Source organism: Rosa rugosa, chromosome 5, assembly GCF_958449725.1.
Source record: "Rosa rugosa chromosome 5, drRosRugo1.1, whole genome shotgun sequence".
In the NCBI taxonomy this organism is placed as follows: Eukaryota; Viridiplantae; Streptophyta; class Magnoliopsida; order Rosales; family Rosaceae; genus Rosa; species Rosa rugosa.
This window is the reverse complement of record NC_084824.1, coordinates 5445188-5467661: the sequence shown is the minus strand read 5'-3', so window position 1 is coordinate 5467661 and position 22474 is coordinate 5445188. Positions and strand designations below refer to the sequence as shown.

General features: G+C 41.2%; 3 protein-coding genes, 1 long non-coding RNA gene and 1 pseudogene across 5 annotated transcripts; 4 read left to right on the top strand and 1 right to left on the bottom strand.

Annotated features, from left to right (window-relative positions):
• On the top strand, nt 1-2258 carry LOC133712408 (xylan glycosyltransferase MUCI21-like). The gene is made up of 2 exons (XM_062138512.1): nt 1-307; nt 849-2258. Exons 1-2 carry the CDS (start codon nt 181-183, stop codon nt 2096-2098), a joined length of 1377 nt encoding a protein of 458 aa, XP_061994496.1. The 5' UTR covers nt 1-180; the 3' UTR covers nt 2099-2258.
• Nucleotides 2259-3154: 896 nt separating this feature from the next.
• On the bottom strand, nt 3155-4592 carry LOC133712559 (uncharacterized). Its single transcript, XR_009847474.1, has 2 exons — nt 4186-4592; nt 3155-3965 (listed from the first exon to the last, which is right to left on the bottom strand). It is a non-coding gene; the product is annotated as an uncharacterized LOC133712559 (long non-coding RNA).
• Nucleotides 4593-5533: 941 nt separating this feature from the next.
• Nucleotides 5534-13308, top strand: LOC133711094 (xylan glycosyltransferase MUCI21-like; annotated as a pseudogene).
• A 2489-nt stretch (nt 13309-15797) lies between these two features.
• LOC133712422 (chorismate mutase 3, chloroplastic) lies at nt 15798-19045 on the top strand. 2 transcript variants are annotated; one of them, XM_062138523.1, is made up of 6 exons: nt 15798-16040; nt 17325-17547; nt 17698-17784; nt 17930-18073; nt 18315-18407; nt 18536-19045. In XM_062138523.1, the coding sequence occupies exons 1-6, from the start codon at nt 15838-15840 to the stop codon at nt 18770-18772; spliced, it is 987 nt and encodes a 328-aa protein (XP_061994507.1). In that variant the 5' UTR covers nt 15798-15837; the 3' UTR covers nt 18773-19045. The 2 variants fall into 2 exon arrangements, with proteins under 2 accessions (XP_061994507.1, XP_061994508.1); XM_062138524.1 differs by having other exon boundaries at nt 15968-16040; nt 17255-17547.
• Nucleotides 19046-20591: 1546 nt separating this feature from the next.
• LOC133712250 (uncharacterized protein At5g01610) lies at nt 20592-22440 on the top strand. Its single transcript, XM_062138361.1, has 3 exons — nt 20592-21027; nt 21595-21649; nt 21838-22440. Exons 1-3 carry the CDS (start codon nt 20926-20928, stop codon nt 22215-22217), a joined length of 537 nt encoding a protein of 178 aa, XP_061994345.1. The 5' UTR covers nt 20592-20925; the 3' UTR covers nt 22218-22440.
• Nucleotides 22441-22474: the final 34 nt, after the last annotated feature.

The following is a 22474-nucleotide window of genomic DNA, read 5'->3' as shown; positions in this document are numbered from 1 at the left end:
CCCGATCAAAAGAAGATTCAAATTCTTTGTACCAAGGAATAATCTCTACCCCAAGAGTCAACTTCAATCTTCATATATACAATTTTTAACTTCTGGGGCGCAATGCATGAGGGCCCTTAATTTCCTTCACTATATATAGAACCAAGTTGGTGTGATCGAATACCAGATCGAAGCCGAACGATGAAGACGAAGAAGAGGGTTCTGGTAGCAGTGGCTGCTTTGTGCTTGTTCTTCATCGTATTCCAGATCAGTGTCTCATCGACCTCCAGATTTCTTAATAATGCAGCATTTCCAGCTAAGACTCAAGGTACGTATGAAGTGAAATTAAGCTTTTCCATTAATTCTCAGTCTCCCATTTTCTGCACCTTCCAAATATTTTGGTTAATTTGTTTTTCAGACGCAACTGAATTCAGTTTCAATTATTTGCATGTCGACAATTCGCATTTGATAATGTCATTGATAATGCAACTAATTTCTACGGTTAATCACTGAGTCCAATACTGCATTAGTACCTAATATTGTTTTTTTTTTTTCTAATTAATAGCCGAATGTATTTTAGCCTGTTCTTGAGGCTGTACGTGCGCGCCAGTAGTGTGACTACTGGTCCTTAGTCAGTTAGTTGTAATTTGTTTAGTTTGAACTTCGCATAATCAATAAAGTAAATGCCAATAGCATTTGCATGATGTTCTATTTAGTTTTGCAGAAAAAAAGAGAGGAAAAAAAAAGCTAGTGATGTGAAATAAAGTTGTTCACTTCAAGCTCATGAAAGTGATACTAACACTTCACCTTTCTCTTATTACACTTCATCTTCTTTAATTCTTTTAATATTTGTTATAAACCGATTGCAGAAACAACTCGTGTGGAATCAAAGCTGATTAGTAAACAACTCCATCACCCACCGGAGTCTTTGGAACTTCGTTTGGAGAGTCCGATCATCTGTGACCGAACCTCTATACGTTATGATCTCTGCTCAATCAACGGCCCAACAGTTTTGGATCCGACCACATCGACTTTCTTCACTATGAACTCTACCGAACCACCATTGGTAGAGAGAATCAGACCCTATCCTCGAAAATTCGAAGACCTCATAATGGCTGATATCAAGAACTTCACACTCACTGCCGGACCACGAATCCCAATGTGTAGAGTTCAACACAATGCTCCTGCGCTAGTATTCACCGCCGGTGGATACACCGGAAACTTTTGGCATGACTTCAACGATGGATTCATCCCTCTCTTTATCACCGCCAACACCATATTCCTAGATCAAGACTTCGTCATTGTGGTTTCCGAAGCTCCCAAGTGGTGGCCTAGTAAGTATGCCGATTTGCTACGCATGTTCACCAATCATCCTATTGTTAACCTAGGAAGTGATACCACCACCCATTGTTTTCCTTCTGCCAAGCTAGGCCTTATATCACATGGCTTCATGATCATAAACCAAACATTAATACCCAACTCAAAGACATACATGAATTTTCGTGGGCTCCTTGGCAAAGCCTATAACCAACTAGCCCAAATCCAAACCAAAATTTTCACCTCTAAGCCCACAAATCCTCGGCCCAGACTTGTTTTGGCGAGCCGACGTCATGCCACTGGACGCACGATCATGAACCAAGCCCAAGTTATTCGTTTGATCAAGAAAGTAGGTTTTGATGTGGTGGTGTTTGAGCCTAAAACCAAAACCTCATTGCTAGAATCTTATGCATTACTGAATTCAAGCCATGCTTTTGTTGGGGTTCATGGAGCTGCACTTACGCACTCATTGTTCCTCCGGCCGGGTGCGGTGTTCGTGCAGGTGGTGCCAATAGGAATAGGCTGGGCGGCGGAAGCGTTTTTCGGGAGAGTAGCAAAAGGGTTGAATTTGGAGTATATTGAGTACAAAATTGGTGTGGAAGAGAGTAGCTTGGTGGACAAGTATGGGAAGGACAGTTTGTTGATTAGGGATCCATTTGCTCTTCAAAAAAGGGGCTGGCCCCCGGAGGTTATGAACACTTACTTGAAAGAACAGAATGTGAAACTGGATTTGGTTAGGTTCAAGAGATATTTGAAGAAAGCTTTTAAGAAAGCTGAGAGATTTATGGACAATGAGGGCTAATGAGTTTGGTACATAAATTTGCATTGGAATAAGAGAAACAAATAGGACTAATTGAGGTTTAGTGGGAAAAGGAGTGCATGCACATGCTTTATAGTTTTGCACTATGTGTTTATTTTCGTCGGATAATTCATCATAGTTTTGCACTATTTTTCAAATTTATATGGCTTATTAGAGATATTGAAGTACATGAATGTATTTTTATATATATATGTTTTTTCAATTACAAAAGAAGAACATAAAAATTGGAAGGAAAAATCTTTGATACAACCGAAGCCTAATGCATCAAATTGAAAAGCTCAATCTATAGACAAAAGTAAAGAATTATTAATTACGGTCAAACATCTATTTAGAATGACCTGTAATTACAATTGCATTTGTCACCTCCACTAACATTTTAATGGAGGGTATACAAAAAAGTAGTATGAACTTTGAATAGAGAAAGTTTACCACATCCGAGTTACATGTAATGTTTTCTCCACTAATTCTAAAGTCAAAAAATGTAAAGAGCTAGCTTACAAATCTAAAAAGAAGCGAGTGATTTCATTTATAACAAGAATATGTAACTCGATCATAGAAGCTTTACTATAAGGCTGTGTTTGGTTCGCGGAATCGAAAGGAAAGGAAATCAATTCCTTGCTCTTTCCATGGGCATGGGAAATTGCAATTCCTATCGATTTTCCTTTCCAGTGTTTGGTAAGACTTGGAATGTAATCAGAATACACCTTTTAGTTTCCATTGCAGTGTTTGGTTCTCGTCAGGAAAGGAAACAAAATCCTATCAATTTTCCAATAATACCCTCATACTAATTGTAGTAAACTTAGAACAATCATAAGCTTATGCTGGGAACATATGCAAGAGCTGAATGTGTCTGGATACCATGGCCTTTTCTCAATTGCACTGCATTATATATGCTTGAGCAGAGGGTGTCTGGATAGTGGATACCATGACCTTTTCTCAATTGCCTGAATGATAACCTGCTCTCCATATGCTTAAATAGACATTTTCATAACAAGAGACAAAGTACAAAATAAAGGTACTTGAACTGAAAGCATAATAGATACTAAGTTCTAATGTCACAGCATAATTAAAATTCAGATTACACAATAGCTTCCAATAGAAGTTTGAGCAAAATATAACATTATGTTGAGCCATAATCTGATCATCCACACGCCAAAAGAAAAACAAAAGCAATTTTAAGGCCAACATTAGTCTTGAGCATGAATTTCTCTAGTGGTTAAGAAGCTTGTAAATCCATTGGCTCTTTAAATTGTCAGGTAAGCTGAACAAGAGCTCAATTTTGGAATCATCGCCAATAATTGTAGCAGCAGCCTCAAGCACATCATAATCATTCAAACCTTCAATTTTCATAAGCTCTTCGACAAGTTTACCTCTTTTTGTAGATGTTGCATGGTCATTCAAAAGTACTTCTTTCATAGTCTCCAAATGTGTCTTGGTCACATCCACAAAGGAGCGAAGTGTGCTAGCCATGTCTCCCAAGCATTGAGCATAAGCGTCCCTTGCTCGCTTTCTAGTCCAAGTTGAATTAGAAGCAAAACAAGTTGTACGACTAGCAGGTGTAGGAACAATATTTTCAGGCAAACCATCTCCTTCAAGATCAACAAATTCATTATCATTATTCAAATCTTCATTCGCTTCAGCAGGTCCTTCAGCTCCTAACCCATTGGCTCTATCTCTCCCAAAAGCTTCCACCAAACTATCATAATGAATGAATGGTTTAAGTCTTAGTCTTTTGGTTTCCTTGTGAACCTGTCATATACAACATAACTAGATATGAAGATTAAATTTTAACCAAACTATCATAATGAATGAATGGTTTAAGTCTTAGTCCTTTGGCTTCCTTGTGAACCTGTCATATACAACATAACTAGATATGAAGATTAAATTTTAACCAAACTATCATAATGAATGAATAGTTTAAGTCTTAGTCCTTTGGCTTCCTTGTGAACCTGTCATATACAACATAACTAGATATCAAGGTTAAATTTTAATCTGTAAATTAAACACAATTAGATATTAGATACCACATTTGAAATTAAGAACTTGCATTTAAATTTAATACAACTTACCTTAACCCAATCGTCATACACTTGTTTTTCGCAAACAACCATTTTATTTTCATAAATAGATGGTGATTTCAATCTATACTTCCGATAATGTCGTTCTGCAATGATATACATCATAATGTATATCATGACGACAAACTTAAGCAAATCCTTAATATTGTCCAGCATTAGAATAATCCTTTTTGTCTTCGACAACTTTCTACGAGCCATAACTGCCACTAAATTCTCTATCTTATAAATCTAACAAATATATATATATATATATATATATCAGACACTCAAATAGGAAAAATTTGAAACACTCTTATATGATCATCCAGTTTCAAGGTGTTCAATCCTTCAACCAAACACATCAATGAAATAATAGCATCAATGAAGAACGGTATTATCAATCTATAACAAACTATATATATATATATATATATATATATATATATATATATATATATATATATATAGACACACACACACAAACGCACAGATCAAATCAATAACCAAAAGCAGGTGACTCAATAACCAAAACCACAGATCCAATCACAAATGAAATCAAAACCAAAACCACCACAGATCAAATCACAAATTATGAAATCAAAACCAAAACCACAGATGAACAAACGCACAGTGCATATTGTATATATATATATATATACCTAGAAGCTGCTATGGGAGGAAGATGGGAAGATGATAACAAGATTAATCTTGGAAGCTGCTCTGCGAGGAAGATGATAACAATGAATTTTGGTAGTGTGTGCTTCAGTTCTTCGTGCTATCTGACATAGCGTTTGGAAAGGACTCAGAGTCATGAAAACACACGCTTGACATAAAACTCTAGATGGTATTGTGGATCAAGCTAGCAAATAACAAGGGGCAGCGGGGATAGTTTAGTCATTTAATAGGGATGGAAAGTGGATCCTGGGGTAGGTGGGCGGGAAGCATTTTCCCCCTCAATTTCCTTTCTTTTGGGAATCAATTTCTCTTCCTTTGCAATCCCAAACACTGGAAAGACATTGGAAAGGAACAAAACACAGCCTAAAAGCCAAGGCTCTGATTCTGGGAACCAAACACAGCCTAAAAGCCATCTTCAAGTTCAAGTAATGGATATCAATTTATAACCACAATCCCATAGTAGTTAATGTCTTCATGTATCAGACTTTATAAGGGCATTCACTTTCTTTTCCTTTTAAGTCTGGACACAATGTTTTTACGCATCCAATTGAGTATTAACCCATCTTCTTCTGTACGCCTCCAACAATCTTCATATATAATTTTTACCTTCCGGGGCACAATGCATGGGGGCCTTTGTTCATCATATATTGAAGTTAAGTAGATCCGAATACCAGATCGAAGGCAAATGAGGAAGATGAAGAAGAGGGTTTTGGTAGGATTGGCTTCTTTGTGCTTGTGTTTCATTGTATTCCATATCAGTGTCTCATTAACCTCCAGATTTCCTAATAGTGCAACATTTTCAGCAGAGACTCGAGGTATGAACAGAAAGCTAGCTTTTTCCCTCACTCCTCTTTCCTGCTTCTTCCAATAGTTTCAATTATTTGCATTCTGCCAACTTCAGTTTGATTTTTTTTTTTTTTTGAAAATGTCATAATGTGATTAATTTTTACAGTTTCTCACTTCAGTCCACTGGTACTAATTTGTTTGTTTCTTGAGGTAGTGCGCCTAATAGGCATTAGTTGTCATTTCCATAATTTGCAGCCGCCCTATATCATGTAATACTGAATGACTCAAAGAAAATGCCAATAGCATTTGCTGTTTTTTTAACAACTGAGAATACATAATCACTAGTTTTTCTTGAGTTGAACTAACGACCTCACACTTACAAAGGAAAAAAAACTTATGCCACTAAACTAAATAATACTAAACGATTTATATTGTGTTTTTACATTTATCAAATTTTGATTTCTGTACATACCTCCAACAATATGGAGTATTTGCTATCTCACCAAGCATAAGTAACACCCTCTTTGGGACACCCACAAGCCATGGTGAGGCCTAACCGCTAATTGCATCTTGTAGCCCTATGTTCAAGCTACGCTACGGTATCCGGAAGTCACAAATCCGTCGCTGGGAAGCCACCTTTCCGGCCTTGCCAAGTTGCCTCCACAATATGCTTTTCTAGACTAGAATAGTAACTCCCACATCTAAGAAAATGTAAATAAGGGAGCCTCCTTCTCCTATAAAAGGAGACTCCTTCCCACTTACTCCACATCAAATTATATCTTTTGTAATCCCTTTGGGCCGCAAGGCCCAAACACACTAGTTAAATATTCAAGTGGACGTAGTTTCCTGTTAAGGCGGGAAATGAACCACTATATTTCTTGTGTCGTTCTCTCTCTCTCTCTCTAAAAGCTAACTAGAGACCCCTCGGATCTCTAACGTTAACATTGGCACCGTCTGTGGGAAGCCAACACAAAGGCTTCGTCACCTACCACGAACTTTGACTCGAAAATGTCGAGTCAACGCTCGTTCAACATCAAATAGGGGCCGGTCAATGCTTGGTCAACACTGGAGATGGTTGGTCAACACCCGGCGGAGGCGGTCAACGCCCATCAGGGGCCGGTCATCGTCTGGTCAACGCTGAACTAAAAAAAAAAAAAAAAAAGGGCGGCAAAAATTGTCTGGACACCCAGAAAACTTCTCTGGGCACCCCTCCAATTTTCAAAATTTCCCGCCAGTTCCTACCAACTGCAGCTCCGTCCAACTTCGACCGAACTTGTGGTCTCCATCAGGCTCTCCTCCGCCAGACTTCAGTTCCGCTGAACTTCAGCTTCGGCCGGACACCAACGCTTCGCTGAACTTCGAGCTCTCCTCCGCTCCGCCGGACTATCTTCACGCTCCGCTGGCCTACTCCTCCTCCTCCGCCAGGTTGCAGCTCCAGGCCCTCCGCCGGAGAGTTGTCCGCCAGGGGACCCCCGCAGCCGTCCTCCACTAGCAAGCCAAGCCTCCGCTGGACTGTTCACCGTTGAGCTTCACCCCCGCCGGCAGGCCTCCGCCAAGTGAGTCTCCGCCGAGCTCCAGGTTTGCCATCTCCGCTGAGCTCTGGGCTCCGCCCAACTATACTTCTCTGCTTCGCCGGGAACCTCCGCTCCGCCAAACTTTCGGACCACGACACCGCTCGTGTCAGCCGTCCTCCGCTAAGCACCACCAGCGGCAAAGCTCCATCTCCGCCGGCTATCCTCCGCCCAACTCCTCCTCCGCTGCACAATCTGCATGGCTCTGCTGCACAGCTCCGCTCCGCCACTGCTAGACTGCTGCTCGCTGGCCTGCACCGCTGGGAACCCTCCAACTGCAGCTCCGCCCTCCTAGCTTCGGTCCTCCCATGGGAAACGCCGCTGGGCACCGACGCTACGAACTAAGCTCCCAAGTCAACAATCCACTCCAAGTCAACGCTTGGGTGCATGGTCAACATTGCAGAACCACAGTCAACGCTACAAGATGCACCTCCTCCGCTGCATTCTTTGGGCGGTATACCTACTGCATGCATGGAAAATCAATTCCTTCAATCAATCTTCTCTTCACACCCAAACATCCTCTTTAGACACCCAGCTGCTACTATCTCTCGGTACCGAGCACAAAATGAATTCTCAGGAGGCTCCCAAATCCAGTGTGCATTGCTCCCAGCAGCAATCTTCAACGAGCAAGCATGAGCTAAGTTCTTGTACTCTTGTTACTTCGCAAAGTCATCAGTAATCAACTAATCATGTGCCTATATCTGTTTGCTGCTCCTTGTGCAATTACTGCCCATAAATTAAGACTATATGCATCTATCTGTTTTCGAGGGCTTATGCAAATTCGAGTTTTTGCCACTGAGATATACTTGCATAAACATTTCTGTTTCTCTTCCGAAACTGGACACATGGCTAATGCTTTCTTTATTAGCTAAGAGTACTTTCGATGTATTAATCATGTTACATTTTAACCCCTCACCAAGTGCGAGCTGCATTGCTCACCATGCATAGCTCTTCAAATGCAAGCTGCTGTATATGTACGTGTCTTCTTAGTATGCAAAGACTTGGCATAGGAGATTGCCCACATCTAGCTCGTTTATTTTCAAACTAAATACCACAATCTTATTAGGTGCTGTTTTCATATGGATGCCACGTCCTATCTGCACCCTTGCCCAGTTTACTTACACATCTTGCAATTACTTAGAGACACACATATGGCAAGCATGATAAGTCTTTACCTTCTACGTAAGAAGTAGCTAGTACCTCATATTACAATATATATGAGAAATTGTGACAGCTAGCATCTGTTTAATTTGTGCATGTGTGACACATCATAGCTTACAAGTGTAGCATATATGCTAGCATGCACAACTATACATATATGCACTTGTTCAATGCTAATCTCACACGCTCGCCGCATTATTGCTCATCACATGCATAGCTTACAAATTAATCAAAAGGGCATGAATATCATTGTTTTGTCCTATTTGAGAAATTAGTTTACATAACTGTTGTGTATATTAGGGACTAGCTCATTATCCATGCTTCAAATATCATTATACATTTGAGCTGTGCATCCCTGCCTTTAATTTGTACAATCATAATGGAATTCAAACATGTCTTATTCTTCCAGCGGGAATAAGTCAAAATTCTCCCTATAGGAACCTCATACTTTGAAGTACCTAAATGGTATTGCTAGGTCTATCTAACAATTTGACATTCAAATTAGGTGTACATATAATCAAATGTCAAGTGTCATCAGTCACTAGTTACTGCATAGTTTGCACACTTTGCTCAAATTGATACATATATTTAAATCACTTTGCTTATAATTTTTTCAAAGTACATATGCAAACTATTACTAGTGATTTTACAAACTCATGTACTAATCACCTACTTTATTTCATGGAGACATAATCACCGATCACCTCTCCAACGAATGAAATCATCATCTTTCTACTAAGGTGCTTCGTCGGGGCAATGGAGCGTCATGCTTGGACAACTCCAACATGATTTGGGTGCTTATATCAATTCCAACTCCAACTCGCTCCAAATCGGCATAAGATAAGTAACTATATCTTATCTCTTACGCTCTTGCAATTAGAGTCTTTGCCATGACTATACATGTCTCCATGACCCCTAAGCATGCCTACAAAATGTTATTAGCAACTTTACTACAAGTACATGCTATACACATGTGTCATGCTTCTATTTTAATTGCAACTCAATTAAATAAACATGGGACACTCAAACAAAATATTATTACTTGCTCTATGTGCTTGTCATTTTTCATACAGGTACAAACTTTACGAGTCTATGGTCTACGACCAACCGCCAAGCGGTAAGGCAACGCCTCATAATAACAATGACCGCTACGCGGCATTGCAGTAAGGGACTAGTTAACACAGCTCACGGCAGCCATTGATCCGGCAGTTAACCCCGACGCTTGGGTATCTAAGATTAGGTTCGCTACCTAACGCCCACTGCTTAAACGCAGCTCCCCTCATCAAACAATTTTCTGACCATCCGGAGGTCTATAGCCAGGAGTGGGGGACTCCTCGCAGGGCCTGGCAGGGGCCCACCCGAAAGGGCAAAAGCGTTCGCTCCAACCAATTCTAGATGGACGACGCACTCGCACTAATTATGCTTGATATACGGCACAAAGCTACGCTTTGGTATCAACCCGCAAGAACACCCTCCTTGACTGGGGACTTCGGGGACTTGTACATACAGCCCAGCATAATTAGCAACGGTCACGCTCATGCCTCAGGGCATCACCTCGAGCTACCCGTTAATGCCTTTGCGGCACCGCCGAGCTTTTCACGCTCGTGCCTCAGCGGCACCGCCGAGCTTTTCGCGCTCTCGCCTCAGCGGCAACCGCCGAGCTTTCAAGCTTGTGCCTCAGCGGCACCACCGAGCTTTTTCGCGCTCCTGCCTCAGCGGCACCGCCAAACTTTTCGTGCTCGTGCCTCAGAGGCACCGTCGAGCTTTTCGTGCTCGTGCCTCAGCGGCACCGCCAGGTTTTCGCGCTCATGCCTTCGCGGCACCCCCGAGCTTCCGCTCACGAGCTTACCGCTCATGCCTTCGCGGTAACCCCGAGCTTCTGCTCACGAGCATACCGCTCATGCCTTCGCGGCACCCCCGAGCTTCCGCTCACGAGCTTACCACTCATGCCTTCGCGGCACCCTGGAGCTTCCGCTCATGCCTTCGCGGCAACCATTGAGTTTCCCGCTCATGCCTTCCCAGCAACCCTCGAGCTTCCGCTCTTGCCTTCCCGGCAACCCACGAGCTTCCGCTCATGCCTTCCCGGCAATCATTGAGTTTCCCGCTCATGCCTTCCCGACAACCATTGAGTTTCCCGCTCATGCCTTCCCGACAACCATTGAGTTTCCCGCTCATGCCTTCCCGGCAACCCTCGAGCTTCCGCTCTTGTCTTCCCGGCAACCCACGAGCTTCCGCTCATGCCTTCCCGGCAACCCTCGAGCTTTCGCTCTTGTCTTCCCGGCAACCCACGAGCTTCCGCTCATGCCTTCCCGGCAACCCACGAGCTTCCGCTCATGCCTTCCCGGCAACCCACGAGCTTCCGCTCATGCCTTCCCGGCAACCCACGAGCTTCCGCTCATGCCTTCCCGGCAACCCTAGAGTTTCCCGCTCATGCCTTCCCGGCAACCCTCGAGCTTCCGCTCTTGCCTTCCCGGCAACCCTCGAGCTTCCGCTCTTGCCTTCCCGGCAACCCACGAGCTTCCGCTCATGCCTTCCCGGCAACCCACGAGCTTCCCGCTCACGAGCTTTCCGCTCATGCCTTCCCGGCAATTCTCGAGCTTCCCGCTCATGCCTTCCCGGCAACCCCGAGTTTTCCGCTCACGCCTTCCCGGCATTCCCAAACTTAACACTCATGTCTACTCGACACACCACACATTAATGGAACATGAAATTTTTCTACCATTTGTCGTTTACCGATTGTGACAAATTGAATTCTTTTCGCGTTCCATTAATACGAGCTACAACCAAACAAACACAAGCGTTCACCTATTCATCATTCACGAATTACAAACGCTTACCTTCGCATCGCTCATGCAACTTACATTTATCATATGCAATCCATACGCTCACACGACCATACGCGTTCTCGAGTTTGTACATCATAATCGATCGTACTCGGCACCATTCGCGTATATGCATCAACATGTATCACGCACCCCATACGTTTATATATGCCAACGCATATCCATACAACTCACATTTGTTGCCCAATGCAACGAGCATTCTACGTATGCCTGTTTTTTGTCTTTGTTGTGCAGGTTAACGAGTCCCTTCTTGCTTACGGAGTTCGGGGACTTGTAGGGGCTCCGTACCGCCCGGTTACTTATGCTTGGTGACATCATGTGTATAACTCCCCAACCAAGAAGCTCCTCTTACTCGGGGACTTCGGGGACTTGTACATACCTCCAACAATATAGAGTATTTGCTATCTCACCAAGCATAAGTAACACCCTCTTTGGGACACCCATAAGCCATGGTGAGGCCCAACCGCTACTTGCATCTTGTAGCCCTATGTTCAAGATACGCTACGGTATCCGGAAGTCACAAATCCGTCGCCGGGAAGCCACCTTTCCGGCCTTGCCAAGTTGCCTCCACAATATGCTTTTCTAGACTAGAATAGTAACTTTGAGTCCCACATCTAAGAAAATGTAAATGAGGGAGCCTCCTTCTCCTATAAAAGGAGACTCCTTCCCACTAACTCCACATCTCATTACATCTTTTGTAATCCCTTTGGGCCGCAAGGCCCAAACACACTAGTTAAACATTCAAGTGGACGTAGTTTCCCGCTAAGGCGGGAAATGAACCACTATACTTTTTGTGTCGTTCTCTCTCTCTCTCTCTAAAAGCTAACTAGAGACCCCTCGGATCTCTAACGTTAACAATTTCAGAAATAACACGTGGGATATTGGAAATTCATGAACAAATCCAGCACCCTCCACAGAAAAGTCCGATCATTTGCGACCGTACCTGTAAACATTACGATATCTGCTCGATCAACGGCCCAACAGTCTTAGATCCAACCACATCCACATTCTTCACTATGAACTCATCCCAACTTGCATCCCTGGAAGTGGAAAGAATCCGACCTTACCCTCGAAAATTCGAAGATTTCGTAATGGCCCAGATCAAGCACCTCACACTCGCTGTTGGCCCACGAAGCCCACCGTTTAAAGTCCAACACAATGCTCCGGTCCTAGTATTCGCTGCCGGTGGATACACCGGAAACTTTTGGCATGACTTCAATGATGGATTTATCCCGCTCTTTATCACCGCCAACACACTCTTCCCAGATCAAGACTTCGTGATCGTGGTTTCCCAAGCTCCAAAGTGGTGGGTTTATAAGTATGCCGATTTACTACCCTTATTCACCAAGCACCCTATTATTACCATGGGAAATGATGCCACCACCCATTGTTTTCCTTCTGCCAATCTAGGCCTTATATCACATGGTTTCATGACTATAAACCAAACACTAATACCTCGTGCAAAAACGTTTCTGCATTTTCGTGGGCTCCTAGACAACGCATATAAGCGAAGGTCCCAACCTCAAATTCTCTCCTCTGATCAGCAGACAAAACCCCGGCCACGCCTTGTTTTGGCGAGCCGGAATCATGCAACTGGACGCAGGATCGTTAACCAGGTTCAAGTAGTTCGTTTGGTAAAGAAAGTGGGGTTTGATGTGATTGTGTTTGAGCCTAAGGCCAATAACTCATTGCATGAGTCTTATGCGTTACTTAATTCAAGCCATGCTTTTGTTGGGGTACATGGCGCTGCACTTACACACTCATTGTTCCTCCGGCCGGGTTCAGTGTTCGTACAGGTGGTGCCGATTGGGGTGGACTGGGCGGCGAATGCATGTTTCAGGGGAGTGGCGAAGGGCTGAGGTTGGAGTATTTTGAGTACAAGATCGGAGTGAAAGAGAGTAGCTTGGTGGACGTACAAGTATGGTAATGATAGTTTGGTGGTAAAAGATCCATTTGGTCTTCAGAAAATGGGGTGGCGTGCTGAGGTTATGGACATTTACTTGAAGGAGCAGAATGTGAAGCTGGATTTGGTTAGGTTCAAGGGGTATTTGAAGCAAGCGTTTAACAAGGCTAAGAAATTTATGGACAACAATGGTTGACTAGTGTTTTTGGTGGCATTTCATTGGAACAACATAAGCACCAATAAGAATTGGAGGGACAATATATTTTGAAATATATTGCTTACGATTGAGGAACTTGATCTGTAGAGATTATTGAGCTTACAATTGATTTGTTTTGGTTTCATCGCTGGATTTTTTTTTTTTTTTGAAAGAAATGTGGATTTCATTAAAAGACATGCTAAAATAGCCATTATATATCCTCATGCTGCTTTCAACTAGACATATCAAGAAATTGTAGTAGGAGAAAATACTGTGATACATAGAGATAGACCACCTATATTCGAAATAATCGCTCATTTATTTAAGTGAGCCTATAAACTGTGGAGATTCAAAGACATAGCATATAGGCCCAGCAGCACACAAAAACCTAGATTTTTTACTCGCCCTTCAAGCTAGGGCTAGGAGGTTTGGCTGTGTAAACATTTGCCGCAGCAACATTCCTTGGTTTACGAGGGTTCCTTTTCCAGACCCATGAAGAGGTTTGGCCCAAAAAGAAGTAGGCCCAGAATCAACCCAAAGACTTGACAACCCTTTTGATCTGGACACCAACGTTAGGGCACCCTGTTGCATCAGTCGGCCGCTGGCCTCCACAGACATCATCTACAGCGCATATAGCCACTAGCCACCGTAGTGCCGACAAGATAGCATCCGATGCTATAGGAGTGCCGGGATCGAGCTCAAGGAACTCCTAGCCGCGGCGGACAGACGTTCAGCGAACCACCTTTTGAAACCTGCTTTGTTTGGATTAATCTCAAGGCAGGGACTGTGATGTGCGGTAGCCAGACAGTTGTATCGACCCAATCGGGATTAGGTACCAATACAATCTAAGATATTGATATAAATCATATAATGAATTGCTTGTCTATTCAAAATGAATAATAGGTCTAATTCTTCACCAAATCTGATTATCTCTTCCCTCCCGCAAGGATTGAACATCAATTACAAGTTTGCAACAATTCGATAATAGCGATAGATGAGGCAACTTATATTGTTATTTGTATCGAGAAAAACAGATTTTGGAACTTTTGACGTCTATGGAAGAAAAAGAAGAAAAAAAAACCACAACTTCTACATTGAAGTAGATGAGTAACCCCTTTTTAATGATGCACGTGTACTATAAGTTATTAAAGTTGAATATTAAGGAGATTAGATAGACGAGATTTGGAAGTACCAGTATAATACAGCAACCCAAAATTGTTTTTATTTTTTTCTTTTTCCCATATAATCTGTAATCTTTGTCTAACTTTTCTTCTAAATTTCTTTCCCAATTAGCTTCGACCATATCAGGAAAAAGAAGTGCAAGCGAAGAGCTCCAAAAAACCAGGGTGCCCTAGGTCGAGAGTTTTGAGAACTTCTGCTTGTCCGGTTGCGTTTGGATCAATGGGTGTTTGCCTCGTCGCTATTGGGTCCCTGCAAGACGGGTGTAGAACGCTATTGCTCGGAGAGTTTAGAGGGAGAGGCTTCGGACTCAAGGTTTGGACAGGGCTGGGTAGGTTTCCAGACAGATTCTCTAGGTGTGATGGCGTTGTGCAAGGATGGCGGGATCAACGTGTGCGCTGTAAAGCTGGGCGGCGGGCAGTTATGATGGTTTCGAGTGGCGGCATAGTTCTAAGGAGCTATGCGGAGGTGCGGATCTGGAGGATCCGGGCGGCGAGCCTTTTGTTTCTGGAAGGGTGCGCGGCGAGGCCAACTGGTGGGCATTGTATGCTGGGCCGGCGTGGCCTGGTTGAGTGTGGTTGGTGCGGTAGGTTATGGTGGCCTGGTGGTGGGAGTGGACGGCGTTGGACGGGCATACACGCTAAGGAGATGATGGTTGGGCCTGATCCAAATCCTGTTGGGCCTTGTGGTTTTGGGGTTTCTCCCTTTTGGGCTATCTTTTGGGCCTTTAATTGGGCTAGGGCTTTGGCCTTTGGCCCAACCCTATGTTTTTGACTTTTGTCTCATTACAATAATTTTCTTGCATTAGGAACCTAGATTTCTAGCGCCTCCAGAGTAGAATCAATGGAGGATCACCATTACCTCTACGTATTTGAATGTACAATGATCAAGTCTATTTCTATTTTATCTTCTTGTCTGTCTATGTCTTTAAATGACAACGAAAGAATATATAATGGTATATTCTAAATGAATTATGAATATATCATTTTCCCCCGGGCTTCACTAAAAAAATTAGCTTCGACCATAAGAATAAAAAAATGCATTCGGTGAATCGGTGCTACAGAGATACTTTTTGTCTTTTGGGCCAGATAACGACACCTCGAGTCTACCAAATCTGATCTCATCATATAAAACAAACAAAACATTTCGATCCAGAAAACACCAGTGTCCAGTGCTTAACTTTCGGACCCAAATACCAAAACCTAATCGGCTAATACGACTAAAAAAGAAATATTTTGTAGGAATCCTATTTTGTAATGGCTGTATTATATTATATAGTCCTAATTACATGTATTAGAACGATTACCAGACTCGTCTCCCTCACTCTTTCAGTCCCCCCAAATCACCACCATGGACGCCAAGTTGTTACAACCTTCAGTCCCCAACATTTCAGTCTACAGTACCATAAAGTCCTCAAGACCCGATTCCCATTTGGTCTCCAAGATCATTCTTACAACCTCCAGCCATAGCTTTCCATGCAATCCAGAAAGAAAACAGACCCTTAATGCTGCTATGGCCCTGCAAGCTTCTTCTTCTCCATCCCATCTCATCGGGTAATGAAAATTTTATTGTACATGTTATGTGCATCATTGATTTGTTAGATTGTTTGTCATTCATATATAGTTTGTGTGTGATGTTATTGCTGCCTAGGCTCATGATCTGCAACGTTAGGTACCACTATTGTTGATTTGTTGTTCTTCCTCTAAATTGGTCTGAACCATTAGATTTGAGAATGAGGCACTATTTCATAAATTATTAATAACGATACAAGCAAACATTAGGCTATCTTCTAAGAAAAAGATGTTCTTGTGTGCACTGGCGGACGCACGTTGGGACGAGTGGGGGCTGCTGCCCCCAGTGGAATTTTTTCATTTGCTCAGCAGCTTCATATATGATATATGTATGTTATGTTCATTGGTTTTGCCCCCAGAGGAAGAGGAATATGCTGCCATGCCCCCCGAGGAAGTGTAATCTGCTGCCTCACAACGATTAAACTAAAGAAACTTACACGTGTAAATGAATGCAAGCATTTGGCTTTTATAATCTTACACGGGAAGGTTCGCTGCTTTTTCTGCATTACCAAGTTCAAATTGAACAAAGCATTACATTAATACCCACAACTCCACAAGGCACGCCTTTTCCAACAACAAATTACAAATGAAAATTTCATCAAGCTAGCCTAGCTAGCTAGCTTAGGGTACGTGCTTGCCTGATACCTTTGGAAACTTACACGAGCAATCCAATCTTCATGACTAGTTTGAAATATTTTTTACTATTTTTTAATGCACGCTGATTTTGTATTTTCATTTTTTTCGGTTTTGCTAGGAAATATAGCGAGTGTACTTTACAATAAATAGATGGAAATAAACTATATATCAAAAAATATATTGATTTAAAGTTATTTTATCTGTTAGGAAGTTAAAATATATATTCATTGAAAATATTATCAATATCGAAAGATTGAAAAATTATGCTTCATTCATTGTAGTATTTTATATTTGTTTGTTCAACCTTATTTTTTGCCCCCACTCACAAAAATTTCTGCGTCCGCCGCTGCTTGTGTGAAAGAGGGTGCAACAAGACCTGGTACTTACATCTTTATAATGTGCACTCCCTGGATATATAACCAAGGACCTAACTTTAGCTAATAAAATTGATGTTTGAGATAGATTACAACAATGTTTTGGAGCAGTATTCCTTTAGGGATTTTACTAATTAATATTATAATTCAATTTTTGGATGGCTTTGAACTTTTACCACTTTTCAGGTGAATAAGCACATTTTCTCCAGACAGGCTAAGTATTGTGACACTGTGCCTTATATATGTTTTTATATAGATATTCAGGGAAGAAAAGGGTAGATGCGAGTGAAAGCTTGACTCTAGACAGTATTAGACACTCTTTGATTCGACAAGAGGATGACATAATATTTAGCCTTTTGGAGAGGGCACAGTATTGTTACAATGCTGACACTTATGACCGTGATGCCTTCTCAATGGAAGGATTTCATGGTTCGCTGGTGGAATTCATGCTCAGGGAAACTGAAAAGCTCCATGCGCAGGTAATAATCTGAAGGACATAAAGAAAATAATTAATGTAACTACTAGAATCCTATTTGTAATAAGTTATAAGCAGCAAGCTATGTTTGTGCGGTTTTTAAGTTCACTTTTGGTTAGGAACTTTTGTAAATGCCTTTCACTTTGCAAGTTAGGTTGGCAGATACAAGAGCCCAGATGAGCATCCTTTCTTCCCGGGACATTTACCAGAGCCAATGCTTCCTCCTTTGCAGTATCCACAGGTAATTCGTAACCCACAGAACACGATACTTACCTATGATGTTTTAAATTTACTTGGTTTGTACTTTAATATCCCAAGGAGCTCAAGTTTGCCAGTTGCAAGCTAAACTTTTCATTTGGTCTTTTTGTTTGCTGATGTGCAACTAGGTTCTACATCCTTGTGCTGGTTCGATTAATATAAACAACAAAGTTTGGAACATGTATTTTAGAGATCTTCTTCCCAGATTAGTCAAACAAGGAGATGATGGTAATTGTGGATCAGCTGCTGTTTTTGACACCCTTTGCTTGCAGGTAAGTCACTGAACCACTTTTAAGAAAACCAATCTAGTAGGCCTTTTGTAATGTTTTTATTCTCTGGTGTTATTTGAGTTGAATAAGTACTGACTGCAGTTAATTATATGCAAGTATTTGCAAAGCTGTTCTTTGTTATACCAGTTAGTTCCGAACTTACTGGTGAACGTACATTTTTGTTTTTAGAGTTTGACTTTCCAGTTTAGACGGTTCTTTTAGCCTAAAAACCACTATTTCACAGGCACTCTCGAAGAGAATCCACTATGGTAAATTTGTTGCAGAGGCAAAATTCCGACAATCCCCTGCAGACTATGAGCCTGCCATTAGAGCACAAGTAAAGTCCCCCTTATATATGTTCCCTGACTTATGCTTTGGTTTTGCTTATTGCATGCTTTGCTTGATGATTTTGTATCTTAAATTGAAGTCATTTTCTCTTGTGCCGGCATGCGGCGGTTCTTGCAGGACAGGATGCAATTGATGAGCTTGCTGACATTTGAAACAGTGGAAGCAGCTATCAAGAAGAGAGTAGAGATGAAAACTAAAACACTTGGCCAGGAGGTCAAAATCAACCAAGACGAAGACGATGCTAATCCTGTATATAAGATCAAGCCAAATCTAGTTGCCGCTCTGTATGGGGATTGGATCATGCCTCTCACAAAGGAAGTTCAGGTTGAATACCTATTGAGAAGACTGGATTAGCTCCAAGAGAGATTATATTTGGGCAGTTAGCCAGTCATATTCTATTTTAGATTTTAGTCCAAGCTTGGATTTTATTTTATAGTTAATTGATGTGAATGACTTCTAGTTGTTTCGATTCAACTTGTTGTTGGGAACATTGTTTGCTAATAAGATCAGTAGAGGAAGGATTCATTGTTCATCCTGCTGGGCGTACTTCAAATCCCTCTCTACAAAATCAAATAACAATGAAGGGCTAGGCTTTATTATGATTTATACTGTAACTTTCTAAATATATATATGCATGGATAGCACTAGTCTTTTGTTTTTCTATTTGTAATTATTGTCCAGTATGATATGTGTGATCGCAATATACGAATGCATATATAGAGGGTGAATGGGATTTGTGTGATCACAATATAATGCTTATATAGGGTGAATGAGATTTGCCCTTAGCACTTATCTAGCATTAAATTTAGACTGACAAAGAACTAAGATGAGATATTGGAAGAAACTAATACTAAGTAAAGAATAAATGTGCAATCATTAGTGAAGTTTAGACCAAATTCACAAGGTGACATACTTGATAGGGTAGAGAGAGTAGGCCCAGTTAAGAAGCTATGGTATAAGAGAATTTTGGTGGAAAACTACCTGAAGTTGATTGTACATTGTTTGATTTATAGAAACTTTCACTTGTTTAGTGTATGAATAGTGCAGCAAAATCATGTAGCAAAATTCAACCAAGATGACAGACACCGATATAAGAGAGGCCGAGAGGGTTGATCACGATCTCCGAAAAAGTTCAACTAATAAATCTTTTAATTATCAGCTAACTTTAAATGAATTAGCAAGTTTCATTCTTCAGTACCAAAAGCCATATTCAATTTCAAACACTGTTCATCACATCTCCAATCAAAATCTAACTATTTGTGCATCAATGACTAACATCCCTTTTTTGTTGGTTTTTCTTTGTTGAGGAGAATCAAACCATAATCTCACCTAATCTGAGTACTTTTATTATTTGGTGTTTGAGATTACATGTTTATGTGGTGTTAAAATGTATTTGATTATGAGTGAACTTGTTATCTGACAAACTAACAATGAGGCTGCTGGCAAGATGTTTTTGGTCTCTCTTCAAAAGTGGCTGTCACTGCCAATGAGAGTTGGTTCAGTTGGCAAGAGCGGACTTGAGGTGTAAACCCACACAAGTTCGATCTCCACTACCAACAATCTCTCATTTGGTGGGCAATCTAGAAAATGTCATGCATAATTCCATACCAATGGGCTGGGCTGGGCTGGGACATTGGCCAGTTTCGTAAGTCCTGTTGGGTTGAGGTTGTAGGTTTGCCCTGACCCTTGTAGTGTAGGGAAGCGTCCCTCTTACCTAAAATTTTTGTAACAAAAAAAGAAAAAAAAAGTGGCTGTCACTCTCAAATGGCCTGGAGATTACGCGATCTTAGACCCCCTACCATGTGCACTTGCATCTTTGGTCATCTGAAAAGGATACACAACATGACCAAAAGTCTAGATGGGTAACAAAAAGGAGACAATAGAAGACAAAGAGTGCTAAAGTTAAACATTTAACTTTGTTTTTCTAATAATATTTTATATTTCAATGATTTTCAATCTGCTATACACTGAAATATAACAAAAATATTGGACTTTCATATTTATATTTAATTTTTAAATATTTTTTATGTTTTCGATGATTATTTAGTCTCATCGTATGACACTATTCGTAAGTGATAAGTTCTTGATATGACCATTTTTTTAGTCTCATGGTGAATCCGAGAGTGCGGATCTACCATTTCAGACATTGGAAGATAGATTCAGGTATCGTTATGTTATAAATAGACCCTATTAGTGTCTCCTATACATGTGTACTTGCAACGTTTTCTTCCGTTGAGCAAGCTCTGAAATCGACTCGTGTAATATGATGATGCTAGTACAAAACTACCCTTGGCCGTATTGATTCCGGGGATTATCTTTCCGGAACTTTTATATATATTCACGCCGCACTAGTCCTCTTTTGTTTGTTTTCTGGAAGAGTGTGAAAGGAGCATGTTTGTCTCTATCCGCCACCTTCAGATTTGATGAGCCACCCTTTCTGTCCTCGCTTCTCCTCATTCACTCATTCGCTACTCTAGACTCTAGTCTCTGGTAGTGTACTCATAAGAATGGAGAAAGCTCTAACCAAAGTGAACAGCTTGAAAATTGGGAGTTCATGGATCTCAAAGAAAGCCAAGGAAGAGTTGTCTAACATCAGCGACGACATCACCGTGAGTACACACTATATGTTTATTCTGCTACCCTTTTTGCTTTTCTGTTTGTCCATGATTCTGGTTTTGCTTTTGGTCATGGTTTGTGTAATGTGGGGGTTTGGAATGAGTGTACCCAGTTCATGCTGATCTTGCCTTTTCTCATTTGTGATTATGGGTGGATGAGATCTGATGGAATTTAGATGAAAAAGAGTGAGTTGGGATGTGGGTTTTGGATGTGAATGAGAATTGAGCAATGGGCTTGAGAATCCTTGATGGCTATTTTGGCATATGTTTATATCTGTGTTTGATTCTATTGCTGTGCTTTTGTCAGTGCAATAAAGGCTTCAAATTTTCAGATGAGTGATTCATCATCTCGGGGTTTCCGTTTATTATGATTCATGATTTTGCACTTTCCTTTTTCTATGGTCGATTCAATATGGTTGGCATCTATGGAATGCATTTACTTCAAACCAAAAGTTACTTGGTAGGTAATCAGGAAGGAGTGTAAGAGAGTAGAACTTGTTGACAACAATAAAGAGATCTTGTGCATTCTTCATTAGATTGTTTGTTGCTGGCTTGTTGCAGACTTTCTCAAGTACCGTTGAGCAGAAGGCAAAATGGATTTTCGACAAGCTAAAAGGTGTGGAACAATAGATGAAGCACTATTGTGAACTGAGTATTTATCTTTTTCTCTTGCATTGTAGTATGTTAAATATTTCCTTTCCATCTATGTCATTTTTCTTTAAACAATGGTTAGCAGTTACCATAAGAGTGATAATGCTTATTGATCAGAGGTTGAACTTACTTTCTTTGCTGATTCTCCAACAGGAAAGACACCAAAGAGCTTACCAGAACTCCTCCGAGAGTACAACTTGCCACCAGGGCTCTTTCCAGCAAACATAACCTGTTATGAGTTTACCGAGACAAATGCCAAGCTGATTGTGTATTTGCCGGCTCCATCTGAAGTTACCTTCAAGGATTCATCTGCTATAAGGTATGCAACCCGGGTAAAGGCAAATCTGTTGAGGGGAAAGCTCATAGGGATAGAGGGAATGAAGACGAAGGTTGTTGTATGGGTTAAGGTTACTTGTGTAGCAGTGGAAAGTTCCAAGTCTGACAAGGTCTGGTTTACTGCTGGCGTTAAGAAGTCAAGATCCAAGGATGTCTACATCACACCCCAAGATGCTATTAGGGTACAAGAGTTTTGAGTTTGGGGTATATATACTGAGCATCACCATTGATATTGTCATCAGTGGCAAGATGACCTGAATTCTTGATAGTTTTTTGTTTATTAGGCATTTATTTGGCTGCTTTTTGACAATGTCAAGTGCAGCATGTTGTTATTTGGTCATTGGAAATCTATTTCTTTCTGTGGCTGTTGACAAATATCATTATTGACATGGATAATGCAATTGCTTCATTTGGGCTTGATGTGAATCCTCTTTTAGGAATGATTACAGTACTT

Excerpts from the sequence above, each read along its gene's own strand:
- LOC133712408 (XM_062138512.1), top strand. The coding sequence starts at position 181 with ATGAAGACGAAGAAGAGGGTTCTGGTAGCAGTGGCTGCTTTGTGCTTG. Across the intron at positions 308-848 it reads ATTTCCAGCTAAGACTCAAG|AAACAACTCGTGTGGAATCA; the intron begins GTACGTATGAAG and ends AACCGATTGCAG.
- LOC133712422 (XM_062138523.1), top strand. The coding sequence starts at position 15,838 with ATGGACGCCAAGTTGTTACAACCTTCAGTCCCCAACATTTCAGTCTAC. Across the intron at positions 18,074-18,314 it reads TTGACACCCTTTGCTTGCAG|GCACTCTCGAAGAGAATCCA; the intron begins GTAAGTCACTGA and ends ACTATTTCACAG. Across the intron at positions 18,408-18,535 it reads AGCCTGCCATTAGAGCACAA|GACAGGATGCAATTGATGAG; the intron begins GTAAAGTCCCCC and ends CGGTTCTTGCAG.
- LOC133712250 (XM_062138361.1), top strand. The coding sequence starts at position 20,926 with ATGGAGAAAGCTCTAACCAAAGTGAACAGCTTGAAAATTGGGAGTTCA. Across the intron at positions 21,028-21,594 it reads ACATCAGCGACGACATCACC|ACTTTCTCAAGTACCGTTGA; the intron begins GTGAGTACACAC and ends GGCTTGTTGCAG. Across the intron at positions 21,650-21,837 it reads GATTTTCGACAAGCTAAAAG|GAAAGACACCAAAGAGCTTA; the intron begins GTGTGGAACAAT and ends ATTCTCCAACAG.